At 42.2% G+C, this 17,500-nt stretch overlaps 1 protein-coding gene across 1 annotated transcript in view; it reads left to right on the top strand.

The window, feature by feature from the left end:
- The window catches only part of tanc1b (tetratricopeptide repeat, ankyrin repeat and coiled-coil containing 1b), a 100,357-nt gene that overhangs the window by 43,674 nt on the left and 39,183 nt on the right, over positions 1 to 17,500 (top strand). Inside the window, exons 5-7 of the mRNA XM_061088343.1 lie at positions 9,290 to 9,423; positions 12,257 to 12,446; positions 15,979 to 16,290. Coding sequence (XP_060944326.1) covers positions 9,290 to 9,423; positions 12,257 to 12,446; positions 15,979 to 16,290 — 636 coding nt within the window. The remainder of the gene's footprint in view (positions 1 to 9,289; positions 9,424 to 12,256; positions 12,447 to 15,978; positions 16,291 to 17,500) is intronic.

The following is a 17,500-nucleotide window of genomic DNA, read 5'->3' as shown; positions in this document are numbered from 1 at the left end:
AGTATGTGACAGATCTACCGACCGACCCTTGTGAGAATCTTTTCACTGCAACAAAATGTAGAGAAGCACCCAACAACTTAAGCCAGTTGCTTTTCTAGATCAGGGGCCATAAAGGGGCCGGGATTTACACAGTGGGGCCAATTATATGTCCAACATCCATGCACGATTCCTAATTCAGTGAGATGCACATTTAAGTCATTGCCTTTTTATTGTTAGCTCTATACACATCATTGAATATAGTTTTATAGTTGTTCCTTGTTCAAGCAAATTGTGTACTTTAAAAATGCTAAGAAAATACAATTGTCATATTTATTGTTAGTGTCAGTGACTAGTTTATTGTAAAAGAAAAAGACTACTGGCACTACTGGGGCTCTTCAGGAGCCAATCCGATTTCTGCTGGAGCCAGTGCCCCCCTGGATCTGCCCCCGGACTTCAGGCTCAAACACAGGGAATACACAAAGATTCCGAGCTATGATTTGAAATTGAATTTGGCTTTCTGTGTTGTTCATCTGGTCTTCTCCCAATGAAGCAGAGAGCAGTTACAGATCTGGTCAGTTTATGGCAAATGAGAAATGACACTGCAGAACAGTCATACCCAGCCTTTATAAAGGACATTTTTTATAGCTCATAACTGTTGAAATAAGAGCAGAGGTCTCTCTCCTTGTGCAGCACCAGATGACCAAGACATTTCAGTCTGATTTCGGTATCATAAATTCTGACTCATCTTTCTCAGGACTGAAGAAATAACCTGTCTTTAGTGTGTGTGTGTGTGTGTGTGTGTGTGTGTGTGTGTGTGTGTGTGTGTGTGTGTGTGTGTGTGTGTGTGTGTGTGTGTGTGTGTGTGTGTGTGTGTGTGTGTGTGTGTGTGTGTGTGTGTGTGTGTGTGTGTGTGTGTGTGTGTATGCTGTTCTTCACCTGATGTGTGCAGTTAATCAATAAATGTAAGCAGACAAGTCAGGCGAAGGTTTCCACCTTCTTCTCACAGCCGTGTTGAGCAGGTAAAAGTAGTTTACTGTTGATAAATTAGAACCGGCCAATTTACCCAACTCATTATCTACAATTAGGTGCTGTATATGTTCTGGATTAATGATGGCTAATTGTAGTCGTCAGCTCAGCTGTAGGAAGAGCTCCCATGTAGCTGAAAGATATTTGAGCTCAACCACACATGCTTTGACTCTCTTTTTCCTCCACATGAGCACATTCCTACATTTAATTTTTGACGTAATATGGTGTCTTAGGCTAAATTCAAACTATCTCAGTTTCAGTCCCCATCCATGCATCATGTGACCAGTCACGTACACTGGGTCTGCGCATGGAGGTGTTAACAGCAAGCACGTGGTTATTAATCACAGAGGTTGGCTACAAATTTCAATGGTGAAAAGTAACAGCAGGAGTTTTTTTCTTGGCTTTTAGCAAAGACAACAGCGTCAGTAATGAATTATCCTTGTTGCATTGTCCACTGGTAGTTGAGGCTGTGGCTGGTTGTTTTCTTCCAGAAAGGTTTTATGTGACAGGAGCCTGAAAAATCAGAGAAGGCTTTGTCATGACAAAAAACACCCAATCAGCAAGTGGTTGTCAGTGTCTACGTCATCTGAACATCTCAGTTTCTGCCTGTTTAGACTATAATGTAGCCTTGGAGTTTTCAAACAAAACGTAGTAGTATTGTTGAAAGGCCTTTTAACATCGACTGGATTAATTTGCATTACTTGTGCATCACACATTCCATGTGACAAGGACGTAGTCATTATTTTCTGTCAATGAAGAGAGCATATTTCAGCCAGTTGTATCTTATTTCAGAGAGGACAAACAATGCCTGCTTCTTTTTCGAACTGCTGAGCCAGGACTAGATGGTACGTTCGACATAGCAGCTTTTGTAACAAGGTCAGCGTCAGCATGGAATGTTGATACCGTGCCGGAAGAATGCGAGTCGGAAAATCCATTGGGAGAACTGGAGAGCTCTGCGACATTCAGGCCACACATCAAATGAGTTGTGAAGGGGCTTTTTGTTTAGGTAGGGCCGAACGATGCCTGTCTTGAATTTGTAAAAACCTTACTTCACATGTACAGCAAGAGCTAAGTCGTTTTTTAGATTAAGATTTTTCCCACCCATTGTATGTTTTTGGGTCTACATGTCAGCGGGCTACTCTCAGATATGATTAATGTTGAATGTATTAATTTGCTCTTCTTTTGGGTTGGATGGTCTGTGTTATCGACGGCTAGGAATGACTGTCGGCTAAGAAAAGGATTTGACCCACAGTAGAGTCCCTTCACATAGCAGCGCGGTTGAGGGGGGACAGAGTTTCTTGTAGCACATGTGTAAATGCAATGTGTATTTTTATTTTGTCCTCAAGCACACTGATGTTTGTTTATGTGTGTGTGCGTCCGTGTGTGTGTGTGTGTGTCTGTCTGCAACAGACAGTCAACAGTGTTAAAATTGTTTCAGCTGTGGTCCCAAGGCTCTGTCTCTGTCAATCAAGAGTGAACCTCAAGTCCTGTCCTCTGCCACAATTGTGTCTCTCTTCTGCACCCCCCACCATGTTACCACCCCAGTGGGACACAAGCTCAAAGCTTCAGCACCTGTTTCTCCATATACTGCCTGTCTTGTCAATGCTGAACCTACCAATATTATATGGCAAAGCAGTATTTCCACTCTGTGTATTTCCACCACTGAAAACATCTGGTTGTGGTAATGCGACCACTCATTGTCAGTTTCCCGTACAGTGTCTGTTACTCATTTGTTAACAGCGTTAGGAGATTGTGTCATTCATTGTGCTGTGTGTGTGTGTGTGTGTGCGTGTGCGTGTGTGTGGCTCTGTGTGAGCTGCCTAAATGTGATCTGATCTTTTTCTGAATTCCTGATTGAAAACATCTAATCAGAGAAAAGTAATCTGATGCAGAATCTCTCGCCCGCAGCTGGGGTCCTGACAGGCTGCATGCAAGGAATATTTTTGCATGTATGAAACCATGGCGACTCTAGCAACACTTCTGAATCGGCCATTCATAAGATGATACAGATAACATTGAATTATTCATTTTGTCTTTGAATGGCACCTTATAGAGCTCAGCAGCGCTTTTTTAGAGAGGAGGAAAAGACATCAAACATTTTATGGTCACGATTCATCTCGTAGCTGCGCATTCTGGTTCCACCCTTAAGTTAAAACTGTTTTAATATAATTTTTTTATGATTTTCTCAAACTTCGGTGGAGAAATTGAAAATAAGAGCTGTTCTTAAAGTGGCTGGTTGCTGTTATTGCTCTATTGAGAAATGGAGACGGCAGGTGAAACGGTTTTTCCTAAAGAATAAACCAGGTAGGTCACTTCTGCATGAAACATCTTATCTTGCACCGATTGTGAAGACACAAGCCCATTTGTATAATCAAGGCTGATTGTTAGCAGTTTATAGAAAACAAGATGGTACTCGTACAGCCTTCATTCACTTTCTCCACCGAGGGAAAACTTCTGTGGCATCTGAGATGAATGAGCTGCGCTTTCTTTTTTGGGCCGTACCAGAGAGAGGTTGTTCTTCTGCTCCTCAAAGACGAATCAGGTTTATCGTTGATTACTTGTTTTAATCAACAGCTGCATGATGAAATGCGTGTTGCCATTCTTCTTTACCTAATGAAGAGGCTTTGTTAAATTGAGACGTCAATCAAACTATGATTATTACCACCATGCCATCCCCACCTCCCAAACCTCATTTCACTTGGAGATTCTGTGTCGGGGACTCGGTCTAACCTCAGTCTGCCGTAATGTCTCATTGGACAAACCCATCTGCGCCCTCCAGCGAAGGAGATTTGCGGTTCTATCTTTGGAATGTGCGATAGGCGCTCGGCGTGCTTCAGGGGAGCACGTCACCTCGTACCTCTGGACTTTAAAACGGTGAGGCAGGATGCATGTTCTCATTGAGGGTTCATTAAACAGGCTCCACTGTTGTGGTAATGAAACTCCAGCTGCTAATGAGCACCGGCTGGATTGTTTTCTCAGCGGGGAGAGAGCCGAGACAACTCTGTGAAGCCAGTCTGTTCAGGGTGCCCCACCTCCTCCTACTCCATCCTTCTCCCGCTCCTCCTCCTCCTTCCTATCACCGACTGCACCACACGGCTGCTATTTCACAGCTGCTCATAAACTTCCTCAGGCGGCAGATAACAAAGTTGTTTTGTTTTTTTGCCTCAATTTGCTGTACAGTTACTGGAATAACAAAGTGGTTCCAGCTTCATCCCCGGTCTTTCCATAATTTCCAGGATGGTTATTTAAACTTATCAGATACTTTGTAGTGCAGGCAGCCAGCCAATTTACATCAGGTAGACATTTTAATTTATAGTAGCCTTCCCTCCAGATAAATACGATCATTTTACCTTCTGTAATGACAAAGCTACTGTTGGCCCTCTGCCACAGTTTCATCATGCACACAACAGAATCATAAATATTGTCAGCTATGACATTATTAAACCGATTCATAAAGTTTTGACGGTGTTGTTCGAGGAGAGAGCCATTGTTGCTTTCACAAACAAAGACCTGAGGTCATTTAAGGTCCAAACGGATATTAAGAGAAAATTACTCTACTTCTCACTTGATTTATAACGGCAATAACGATTTTCTTTAACAGTTGATGATTTGAATCTCTAGTTTCAAGTCTTCTTTGATACAGCACACTGTTCATTTTTTAAATATGGTCCCATTTAGAGTAAAATATTCTGATAAAGAGAATAACAGCAGCCATAAGAGAAACTGGTCCAACAGTTCAAAATTTAGTTGTACTAGACAATTGCCCTGTTCTATCATGTTTATGATCACAATGATCTGTGTGTCAAGTAGTTTAGAGGCAGGTGGGTGTACATGGTTTTGAAGAACCAGGGATGAATTGGGGTCTAGTAAAATAACTAATGTAAGAACCGATTGATTGAGACACATTTCAACATCCATAAATGTGAATTATCACTTCATCAAAAAATTACTATCAACATTTAGGTAATTTTCTGTTTTTTATAACATAATAGCCAAAGTAAGTACAAGTGCAGTGTAAAGAGTAACTGCTTGTTGTTTATTCGGTTTTAGAAAAGGATCGTTGTAATATTGTCATTTTTGTTTTCCCTCACCTCACAGAAAAATCTGAAATGGTCCTGTTCACGTGTCACAAGGTGTGATTCTGCATAATCTATACTCTCCATGGATCCATTATGTTTGGAACTGTGAAGCTAAAACCCAATCGTATAAAAAACAACCTGTCACTGCCTGTTAATGTACGATGATCATAAATGTGTGACGTGTAAGGTGCCCTGTTTAAAGACCTGCGAAAAATTCTCATTATCTGTCCCCATCTACTAAAAGTTGATGAGCCACACAATGTGTTGCTGTTTACTTCTCATATCTGTCAGTGGTTTAATTTAACAACTTAATGCTCATTATAGATATAAATTTCAGTTATGTGGCACATTGACGTTACACAAAAGGGATTTCGATTACAATAACATATTTTATTTATTGTTTCGTTCTTTTTCTCCTGGAATTAATGACAGAAAATCCAGTAAAGATGTCAAAGTAAGGTTAAGCGGAAGTACACTGAACACTCACATTTCGCATATTGTCAAAGTAACAAGTATGATGGAGACTCCTGCTCCTCGTTGTTAAGATGTGTGCATGTTGTGGTAGGTGAGAAATTATAATTAAATGTGATTATATTGTTGCGTGGAGTCATATAGCCTCTGCGCGAGCACACACACACACACACACATACACACACACACACACACACACACACACACACACACACACACACACACACACACATACACACACACAAACGTTTTTAATAACTGTGGCTGGTCAGGCTGAAAATGACTGTGTTGTGTCACAATCCTGAATGATAAGAGGTGAAGAAGTCATTTGGGCGCCTCAGAATTAACAGGAGCGTTGAGCTGACAATCCCAATTTATTCACACAGTCCCGAGAAGAGGTCCTATCAGGAAACAAATGTGTGAGTTGGTCATAGACTGTGTAAGAATGAACTGTAGGTCGCCCCTTCCTCCCATTATCCAGAAATGATGCCATAATATCCTGGATAGGAGCCCTGCCATGCAGTAGTGATTGGGGAATGGAGCTGCAGTGGCAATCTCCTGCTGATACACCTGCGAGTCTCAGCCGTCAATCATGACGGTTAACCCTGGGTTTTTTCGGGGCATCAATTACTCACTGGAAAAATTGGTACTTGGACAAACATCAGTGGAAAAGAACTACCAAAAATAAGAGATGCCATCTTTACAGAAAATGGATTTCAATTTTTTATTTCTGTCATATTCACAGAACATAGATGGGATTGAAATGCATTTGTCTCAGACCACCGGTGTAAACATATAAATACACAAACTACACAACTGTTAAGAGCTAAAGAGAAGCACACATAAGAAAAACACAAGCAATAGTACTGAGGAGGAGGAGGTGTTGTATTTTTAAAGAATTTTATGACCAAGACCGTAGCTAGCCACCAGGGGGTGAATGAGACACTTTTGCTTAACTTTTGGGAAGCTGCCATGGTCGTCCATCTTTATCCACATTCTGGTTGGACTGTAGGACCGAAGTGTGATATAATCCAGTGGAAATGTATAATATCCTCGTCAGTCAGGCCTCAGCTTTGTCTTTGAACCTGTCTCAGCTGAAGCATTCAAAAGAGTTGAGTGCCTTTCCCGACAGAGCATAGATTTTCAATGAATGGTCTCTTTAGACTGCATAATATTTGCAATGAAGAAAGGGTGGTGAAAGTACAGCAGCCAGTATGTATGAGGTTAGCATTCAATATCTGTTTCTGCAAAAAGACAAAAGCTTCGGTTTATTCAGCATGAAACCTTTAGGCCTGTTTTGATCATTGCTGTTTCCTTTCAGGCCTAAAGAATATGTCAGTTTCTTAAAAAAATCTAACCCAAGAGGTGGTGCAACTGGCTGAAAAGCAGCGCCAACACAAAAATATAATTACATCAGAAAGCAGGGAACAGATGTCAAACGGGCAACGTAAATATTCTGCACAGCCTCAACTTAGAGATATGTGCTCGTCTGCCATTACTCACAATACAAGTGTCTTCTCATACACATTTTGTTCTTGGCTGCAGGATGAAGGCACATGCCTAACATGTGCCAGGCCATAATGCTTACTTCTGTGTTGTACCCAAGACTTTGATAAATTACTGGCTTGGCTTATTCTTCCTCTGCTACATATTTCTCTTGTGAATTAGGTATCAGCTGCAAGCACTTCAATCATGAAAAATTTAAGAAAGTGATATTAATTTAGGGGTCGATCAGTTTTTAATGTTGCCCTCACAGATATTATATACTGTCCTTGGCAGATCAATAACCTTCCTTCACTGTTACTGTAATATACTGCCTCTGTCATCCAGAGAAGTGTTTGTATTATTTAGCCCCACTGATAGAAATGGGGTGGATTCAATTATAGAAGCACTTGATACAGTTCAACAGCAACACAACCTGCAGCCTTCCAAAAGGACCATGAAGTCGTTTTCTTTCTGACTGAAGAGACTTGCTTTGGTGAAGCTAGAGAAGTCGAATGCAAATGAAAACTGCCTTCAAATGCCTTGCCTTTGAGAAGTGAGGAGGAACGATTCCTGAGTAAGGCTTGATTGAGATTAAAGAAGTCAGGATTGAGTGTATCAAAGATGAATATTGGACATAATGAAACAACTGGCTGTTTTTTAGAAGTCACATTAAAATGGAGATAATAGTTAAAAGCAAAAATATGCATTTTCAAAAAACATTTCATTTGTGATTTGCTACCTGCTTAAGAAGAGCCAAAGAAATACAATCAAACCATCTACCGTATTGTGTGTGTGTGTGTGTGTGTCTGTGCGTGTGTGTGTGCGTGCCCAGCGGATTGTTTTTGACGAGGCTTGGCAGTGCACTGTGCCATTGGACCTTGTTTGTATTTAATCAGATTCACTGCCAACATTATTAATAACTGTGGAAGAAAGAGGCTAAAGGGGAAAATGAGGAGACCGAGGAAAAGGTGCTGACAGAGAGCTGGATAATAAGCTTCTGTAAGATGCTCTCTCTTTCTCTCTCTCTCTCTCTCTCTGTCCATCCATCTGTCTGTCATCCAGATTCTCTGTCTTGATTAATTTGCCATATCTGCATTCATGCGGGTGACAAAAACACTTTTTCTCAGTTTCTGCAAAGTTGTTATATCTATCTCCAGTTGCGGTGTTTGATGGTGGTGGTTAGATACTATATTCAACAAGATAATGCATCAAATACACATCATCAGAAAAAAAGATTGCATGTGGTCTCTGCCTTGTTGATTGCACCCCCAACCTTGAAATTGCAGCCTATGCCAGTATTAAGGTTTGAAGGTAAAGCCTGCAGACGGTCTGAGCTGTGCTGGAAAAAGCTTCTGTCCACTCATTGATATTCAGAGGCTCCTTGAGTGAGAGCTGTAAACAACCAGAAAGCACTGGAATTGGCACTCAAGGCACACAATCACACAGAGCAACACACACACACACACACACACACACACACACACACACACACACACACACACACACACACACACACACACACACACACACACACACACACACACACACACACACACACACACACACACACACACACACACACACACAAAAACATGTTGTTTGACATAATGCAGTCCCTAGCCCCTTACCCTAACCTTACCTTACTCTAATTAACCCTTTAACAACTCCCTAAAGTTGTGAGAACCAACCTCACAATGATGGTTGTCAACTTCAACACAACTTGACAAAGACGTGCGCACACACACACACACACACACACACACACACACACACACACACACACACACACACACACACACACACACACACACACACACACACACACACACACACACACACATACTCTCTGCTTCCTTAACAATGGTACACATTCACATGCACTTGAACTCTTTTAGAACACATACACACACTATAGCCCCCCCACCAATCTCTCTCTCTCTCTCTCTCTCTCTCTCTCTCTCTCTCTCTCTCTCTCTCTCTCTCTCTCTCTCTCTCTCTCGCTCTCTCTCTCTCTCTCTCTCTCTCTCTCTCTCTCCCCTGCTCTTCTCTTCCCCCCCTCTCCAGGTCTGCACTACATCAGCAGCAGCTGGGGAGTGCAGGAAAGCATTTCAGAGCGCCGAGCTGGGCAGGGCGAGGCAGAGTGGCCCATGTGCGGGCCATCCAGCTGAGAGAGAGAGAGCGAGAGGGACAATCTTTCCTGCTGTAGTACTGAGCCTTTTCTCTCTGTCTCTCACTCTCTCTCCCTCCAGAGCTGCAAGCGGAGAAACAGCAGAGCTCCTCCTCCCCTGCCACCCAGGAACTGATGACAAGGCTGGGCTTTTTACTGGGAGAAGGGATCCCGGGCACGGCACGCATATCTATGGACGACAAGAATGAAAAGAAGGTATTTCATTTTCTCCCTCCCCTCCAGCTCCCTCCCTCCTCCAGCAGCAGCAGCTGTTGCCACTGCTGCAACACACTGATAGAGAGATAGAGGAGAGAGGGAAAGGATAAGAGGAGGAGGTATTGTAGCAGAAGAATGGATTTTTTTGTTGCAGTTTTGGTTATTTTTCTTCCCCTGTGCATTATATTTTTAATGAAGATTTAGGAAGGAGTTCTCGGACTACATTTTTTTGCCACAACAAACAACGGTAGCTACTGAACTGTTTTGTCTGTGATGATAAAAAACATTCTGAAGAGTAAATACCTATTTAACATTTGCCCAAAGTGGTTATATCTTGATGGAAGCGCTCCAGTAACTGTGCGTAGTCTCCCAGTAACTTGAGTGCTATTCCAGGGGCTCTTGAGTGTGTAACAAGAGTGTCTGAGTCCAGGTCCAGAAATAGAGGTATGTTAGGACTGAGCCTCAGATTGTTTGGCTTTGCTAATTGAGCTGTGGCTGTATGAAGAGCAGAGCCTGGCGTATTACGCTCGCCTCATTCATCCCGCGTCTCAGACACGTTTTGACACTGAACCGGCAATCCAAGGAATGTGAAAGAAGCTTACAAAGTATTTCATGAATCATGTCCATTGTTCATGTTTGGATGTCAAAAGAGGAGCCAGGCAGCGCTGAAGTCTAATGGTTTTTCACTTTGTTTGTTTATGTGCTTGAAGGTGTGTGTTTGCGGAGCCAGGCTTAAGGGGGGCTTATTATTGTCATCTGCCAACCATTCTCTGTTCCTCCGTGCTGCTGTTTTACAACACGTTAGCTCAGCGTGTTGTTTTGAGATCGGACTCGCAGTAAATTATTTAACTTCAGTAAGATGTTTGGCTCTGACTTGATTAAGTGGCATAATCTCTGGGCTGTAGCCTCAGGCAGGAAGTCACCAGGGAAAATATTACCTGCGTTTTAAAACAGATTGGACTTAGAAATAGGAAATGTTATGGAGTTAATACCAGCATTACACAAGTCGTTAATAATGCTGCCAAGCACACAGCCTTCCTCCTAGTGTGCTGCCTATATGTCAATCATCTCGACCATCAGACTGCAACAGTCACTACATGCTGAATGAGAGGTTATACATTTTTCTCTCAAACTGATTAAAGGTCTTTGCTCACCTCGTCCTTATTGTTAAAAAAAGAAATTAGCTCTTATTGTGCCAACCACGTTACAAATCGACTATGGAGCCTTCGTCCCAAATTAGTTTTCAGAACAGGTTCGATATGCTGCTTTTGTTGTCGAGATTTGTTTTCTTCTTTTCAATGTGCAGTCTCAGTGTTGCTGCTTGTGTAGCAAACTGGACCACTGACATCCCAAAATAGACTTGATCAAAAGATGAAATTCTCCTTGTTCTTCAAGACCTCTGAGGATGAGATGGTCCCAACTTTTCTTTTTCCCTCTTCTTAACTGAGGGCCGTAAAATCTCCCTAACTGCTTTACTCCAATTTAAATCCCATCGCCATTTCTCGGAATGAGTAGAATAATAAAACGCATCTATCGTCTTGTGGAGTATTAAATATGGACTTGATGTGCAAAGACTTGATCAGATTTGCTATATGTTTGCCTATTGTACAAAACTGTATTTAGAGTTTAGACTCATGTTTCCATGAAAAACAGTTTCATAAAATTGATGTTTTAAGTGTCGAGACGTATTTGTGTTGTTTTACACACCTTACTCAATACATATTTTTAGGAAGTATTGGTCCAGTTGGTACAAAGACTTTCAAATATTTTATTGGAGTATGTGAGAAAAACCAGACCAAAACCAGGGTGTTTAAGGATATTTGAGGTCACGGTGTAATGTTAGACAAAGAATTTATGGAGTTTGTTTGAGGTGATACGTATTCTTGTAGTAAGCTCTGCTCGAGTGTAAGTCCCTCCGGCAGCTAAATATCGACTACAAAGTGGGCTTATTGAGTATGAGGGCTAATTTAATTTGACCTGGGCTTGTAACAGTGGGCTGTAATTGGAGTATTTATCTGTAGAAAAGAGAGAGATATTGCAAAAATTTACATACATCCTTGTGAAGTTACCAAACATAATGGATTGTAGAAGCTAATCATGGACCTTGATGTTATATGTGTATGTGATATAGCATTCTGTCTGGTGTAAAATAAATTTGTGGAGTATTTTATATTAACATTTCTTGTTTCAAAACTTACTGGGCGATAATAAGGCTTTGGTTTTCCTCATACTGGGACAATGATGAGCTTCTGGAGCTACAGTACATTCTGTGGAACCACAATACAGTTGAAGTGAGATGGCGAAACTGGACAAACTGGCTTTAATTTGGATTTCTATGGTTGTCAGTTGGATGGAACAAAGATTCAGCCGCGCTAAGCTTGTCAGACAGGCTTGATGACACAAGAAAAAAAAGGTGTCTATTGTGTCACGTCAACGTTGTGTGAGCTCTTCGCCTTGTGAAATTCTCTCCAGGCCTATTTTGGCTCCCCGGGATACATGACTGTGTAATTTCCATGGCTTGCTCCATTGACAGTGCTAATTTGGTTAGTGTGTCATGCTCATACGTGAAATGCTTGTTTATTAGTAAGGCGTTTTATTTAGCATTGCTTTCACAGGATCTAGGTCAAACAGGCAATAAACTTTGATCAAATATTTTGTATTATTATCTCAATTATCCTTCAAAGGCTGTCGGGAAAATGTTTTTGTTGTATCTAGCATGTCTGCCAATGCTGACAGCGTGTGAATACGTTGCCAGCTGCCAGTTTTTTTATGAGTTGACATATTTGATTTCTTGGTTTGCATTAACCCTTCCCTCTGTCTTCCTCCTTCCCAGTGCTCAGTGACCAGCCAGGGTATCAGCCCCTGCTCCACGCTGACCAGCAGCACGGCGTCTCCCTGCACTGACAGCCCATGTTCCACGCTCAACAGCACAACCAGCCGCCCCCCCCTCAGCCGCTCCAGCCCCTGCGGGACCATCACCAGCCCCAGCTCCACTCTTGAGAGTAAGGACAGTGGGATCATAGGTGAGAAATCGCCGGCTCCTTCAAAGCACTCAGATAGCAACTGTTAGCAGGAGTGTAGTAAAAGTACCCTGTGGAGATGTTGTCCAATAGCAGAGATATGGAGAAATGTTTTAATGAGTTTGTTTGTACCTGAACGCACATGAGGATGCATTACTGTCTCAGGATTCATTTTTATTTTAATTGGCTTCGAGCAAATGTTTTGTGAAGAAGAAAATGCAATGAGCTTTTTCTACAGGCCTACTCACAATATGTTTTTATGAGTGACAATGAAAGCTGAACTCAGCTTTGTTTGTTGTCATCAGACAGTAAATATTTTTCTTTTGCAGTACATTCGTCTCAAATTGTGCAGGATGATGCCAAAATAAACCATTCAGTATTGGCTGACATTCATATCTCAACTCACATAACATAAAGCAGTAGAGTTATAGAAAGTCTGTCAAAGGCCTAGCTTTAGACTAACGAATAAAAATAAGTGCTGAACACAAAGAAGACGCCAACAATGTACTCAAAATATAAAGACAATGAGATTTGATAGATTCCCGATGTGCTATAAATACAAACCTTTGACCTCTGCACTGGAATTTATATGTCAAGTCCCGCCTCCTGGATTCTTTACTCATGCTTCACCCCTCAGCTGAATGTTTTTACTTTCGTTGTGAATGTTTTTGACTCAGAAAATCAAATCCGCTCTGCTTCCTTTCTCTGAAAATGTCCAGTCCCAATTTGTCTAAAAACTGTTTTATTTACTACAGACAGCTTACTAGTGTTTTCCTTATTTGAAAGATTTAATGATACAAGTTATGCAAACAAAAGTTCTACAGCCTCTCAGTAATATTTTTCTCCCTTTTAGCATTTAATCTGTACAATGCAGCCCATCTACAGGTTATTTTGCAAAGACTTACTGCATTGACATTCCTTCTGAAAGTGTTCGCAAAGAAGCTCTTCTAGTTGTTATTGAATCTGATCATGAGCTCATGCACTCTTTGTTATGTAGACTCAAAAGTCTCACCTACATGGTGTCAGCCATTCATCATTCTGTTAAACCCAATGAGACTGAGGCGCGGTTGTGTCAGCTTGCATTCATCCTCCACCATGTGTCAGTTACTAGGTTTGTATGCAGCCGTTCTGGTATGAGAGACCACTGGGGTGACAGTTGCCACAGTTTGACATTGGACTTTATCTCTAGTAATAGCCCCTGTAAGACATCTGGGGATTTACACAAGCTGACAGGAAGATGACGTCTATTCATGTATTAACCCGTCTGCCGTTTCTACTCACAAAGCCTCCATCGGCTGTAAAATGTGAGGATGTCATTCTCGGTTCGGATTCGATTGTATATTGTAAGTGTAAGATACTGCAGTTACCCTCAGATTAATTTAAATTATTTGCCATCTGTTGTTATTTAGGTAACGGACAGGATTTTCCCCCGATAGAAAGCAACACACTAAATATATTGCAACAATTTTTCTAGCTCTGCACAGTTGACACAAGTGCTAAAAAAGAGTTAGTCATTCTGTCGCCCCACAGCAATATGACTGCTCATTGCTAAATAATGTATGGAGGCTTGGGTTGGGTACTGAACTCTGTGCTTTTAAGGGTACTGCAAATCTCTGTGCAGGAAAAACCCTTGTCGGACATGTTTTTGTTGTTGTGAATCTTAACCAAACCTAATGGACGCTGTGGTAAAGAATCCTCCAGCAGGCTGCCACCCACATTAGGTTTAACCATACAGGTGCTGTGGTCCGTTTCAAAGCCACTTTGCCTGTGTCAAATCAAAAGTGGTCAAAACAACTCATCCACCAGCCTTAATGTGACTGTGCCGGCACGGAGAAGAACAAAGCCATGGTGTGTCCACAAGTCAGATTCCAGCCGTGATTAATGTTCCTGGTTCTTTGAAGTTTGACTCCGACTCTGATTTCAAAAGCACATAAATTTGGTTTGTTTACTGCATTAAAATCTCTTTGGCGGAGCTGGGGAGACTTTGCACAGCGTCAACATTTACAAAACAGCCCCCAGACGAGTTTCTGCCCGAGGTTGCTGAGGGAGGACCTATAACAGGCCGACAGCTATGACCATAAACATCTCTTTACATGGATTTATTCGTCAAGGGCTGTAATTCAACCAAATAAACAATCACTGAAACCTCTACAGTGTGATGACTCCCAGTGCTGTGCTGACAGCAGGGCTAGAAACAACTGCTGTCATGAGAAGTCTCATCGCCCAAGGAAACATCACAGCAGTCACAATGTCCAGGATGTGTTTGTTATATTAAATATTAACCATGATGTTACGTGAAAATCCAGATTAGTAATGTGTGATGCAAACATAGACAGCTGCCGAGTCACTTTCATTCCTCTGACTGCGCTAATGTTTCTGTTTCCAGCTGCCTGTCATTGTGTGGCTTTGGCGCTCCGCTCCGCTTTTTTTGTTTTGGGATCGTGCTCGGTGGATGGGTTTGCCCTGGGGAGGATTAAAGGATTTGCTCTCATGGAACTAAAACACCTGTCTGAATTAAAAAAAACACTTAGGGCAGTCTTTAGCACCAGTTCTACCCTTTTTGTTATTTTTGGAATGTTTAAGTGTAAAGTTTGTTTGCTATCGAAGCATCCAGTTGTGTTTTACGAGTTGGATCCTTCAACTGAACAAAAGTAAAGAAAAAAAAAACAGTCTGTGCTGAGGAAACCAATTCTGCTAAATTATGGCGTTGTTTCTTTCCAGTTTTCCTCAGTATAAACAAGCTATCACTGTAAATTAAAATCAGCAAGTCAATAGTGTTCATAAGGGCAATGAGAAAAATTCAAGTTCAATTACAGCTCTGTTTCTTGCATAGAACTAGAATCACAGCCATTAGGGTGTAAACCTCAACAAAGGCACAACAGTCCTCTTAAAAAAATACTTTTAAATTCACATTGATCCTGATTTTGATTTGGATCAGCACCAAATTGTACACACTCATAAATATCAGGCACCTAAACATGCCTGAGTAAGATTTCTCAATTAAACTCTGAGAAAATGTTCTCGCAATGTTAATGTGAAAAAAAAATCCAGATCCACAACAACATTTAATGGGTTCGGTCTTTGGTCATGCCCTAACCTGATACAAAAATATCATAGAAAACGGTTGAGTAGTTTTTCCTTTTATAATGAAAAAACTAAAAGTTGGAGGAAAACATAACCTTGTTGACGGAGGTAACTAAGAGGACACTCGGAGAGCACATCCTTCAGTCAGGGCTAAAACCCTTTCACACAATGTTAAAGAAAGAAAGAAACATTCCCTGCGTCCACCCCCTTAATTAAATTTGTTAAAAGAGTAGCTGGGTTCTTCCTTTGCTTGTACCCCAGCCTTCCATCAAGGTTCAAGAAAACCGGCTCAGTAGTTTAGCAAAAAGTCAAACAGGCAAACAGCAACATAACCTTCTTGGCAGAAGTAAACATTTTCATAGCACTTAACTTAACTCTCATATTTCTCACCTATTTCCTCCATCTCACCTCCTCACCTGCTCTAATTCCTTCGGTTTTCTTCTCCTCTCAGCCACCATCACTAGTTCCTCGGAGAACGATGACCGCAGTGGCTCCAGCCTGGAGTGGAGTAAGGATGGCAGCCTGAGAGGCAGCGTGCGCCATGGCCTGGCACAGAGCGTGCGGGCCGACACCTGCTCTCCTGTGGCCGAAGAAGACGCCAACGGCGCCACAGCAACGCCAGCCGACGCCTCATCAAGGACAGACCAGCAGCAGCAGCCCAACTTATCAGGGCCACCACAGCCTCACTCGCCTGAGGGGCCTATTCCTTACCCACCACACACATCCTCTTCCCTCATGATGCCAAGGCCGAACTCCGTAGCAGGTATGAGCCTCTGGTTTCTCAGCGTTGAACATCTGTGTGTCCTCTGTGCAGAGCAGAGCAAGGAATGGATCTGTATACCTTTCCTCAGGGACCCTGTACTTTAATTTAGCATTAAACAAAACATTTTACTCAAGCCTCTCTTCTTGTAGCTTAGTAACCGTTGAGATGTTGACATGAAAACTGGGGCTCGGGTTTCGTCCTGCTCTGCACTGGCAGTCAGTTCATGATTGTTTCCTACAACTTGACCTGTGCCTGAGGCTGACAAGCGCGGTGTCATTTCTAGTCCAAGCATGTGACAGACAGAGACAGACAAAAACACGTGTACATACAGAGGGGAATAGGAACTCTGTTTTTCAGATGACAGGTTTTGCTTTTCAATGGGGAGCGGGCTATCAAGGCAGAAGTTGGGGGATTAGCCAGCTGTTGCGTGTTGCTCCTCGGCCTCGACCCGCCATGTTGGACCACAAGCACAAGCCGCTGTCTGGCCGATCTGTTCTGCATTCTTGCCCTGGAACTTCCCTGTTCTGGCTCAGCTCGCCGTATCCACACAGCTGTCACAGTTGTTGATATCTCTCGCTCACCCCCTCAACCCCTTTTCCATTCCCAGGTCTCCCCTCACATTGACTCCCTCTGTTTTTGAAGACATAGGTTTTACATATTCCTTTAAAACGTTAATTGTTGTATGGATATCCAAAGAAGAGTTAAAACCATGTTAATGCAATGTCCATCAAGAATCAAGTCAAGAAGAATTCTTTGGAGTTCTGCTTTAGCTTTAGGGTTCGCTAAGGATAAACTGGAATGGATGAGTGAATCACAAGCAAGGTTGTCTGCAGCTCCACTTGCACATCACACATCACATGCTCGTTATCGCAGTCCATACCCAGGGCAACCATCCTGCACATCGCCGCTATTATGTTGGCCAGACTAATAGAAACATATTTGATTGTTATAGCTGTTGCAGACGAGACAGTGACACTGATGTAAGCCAATAGAGAAGGGAAAAAAACAGTGGGAAAGTTTATAGAGAAGATGAGCTGTGTGTCACACTGCATTGCTCTAGCAGACGGATCCACTTAAATGACAGGACTACTGCTTCAGCATGGCCAGGCTGGGCAGAACTGTGGGGGAAAGAATTTAAAACACTAGGATGCGGGTTTACCTCCGCCAAGGTCCAACTGTCCCCTCTAATTCCATCAACCCGCACCAAATT

Source organism: Limanda limanda, chromosome 16, assembly GCF_963576545.1.
Source record: "Limanda limanda chromosome 16, fLimLim1.1, whole genome shotgun sequence".
In the NCBI taxonomy this organism is placed as follows: domain Eukaryota; kingdom Metazoa; phylum Chordata; class Actinopteri; order Pleuronectiformes; family Pleuronectidae; genus Limanda; species Limanda limanda.
The sequence above is the reverse complement of the archived record's forward strand: the minus strand, read 5'-3'. Positions and strand labels throughout refer to the sequence as shown.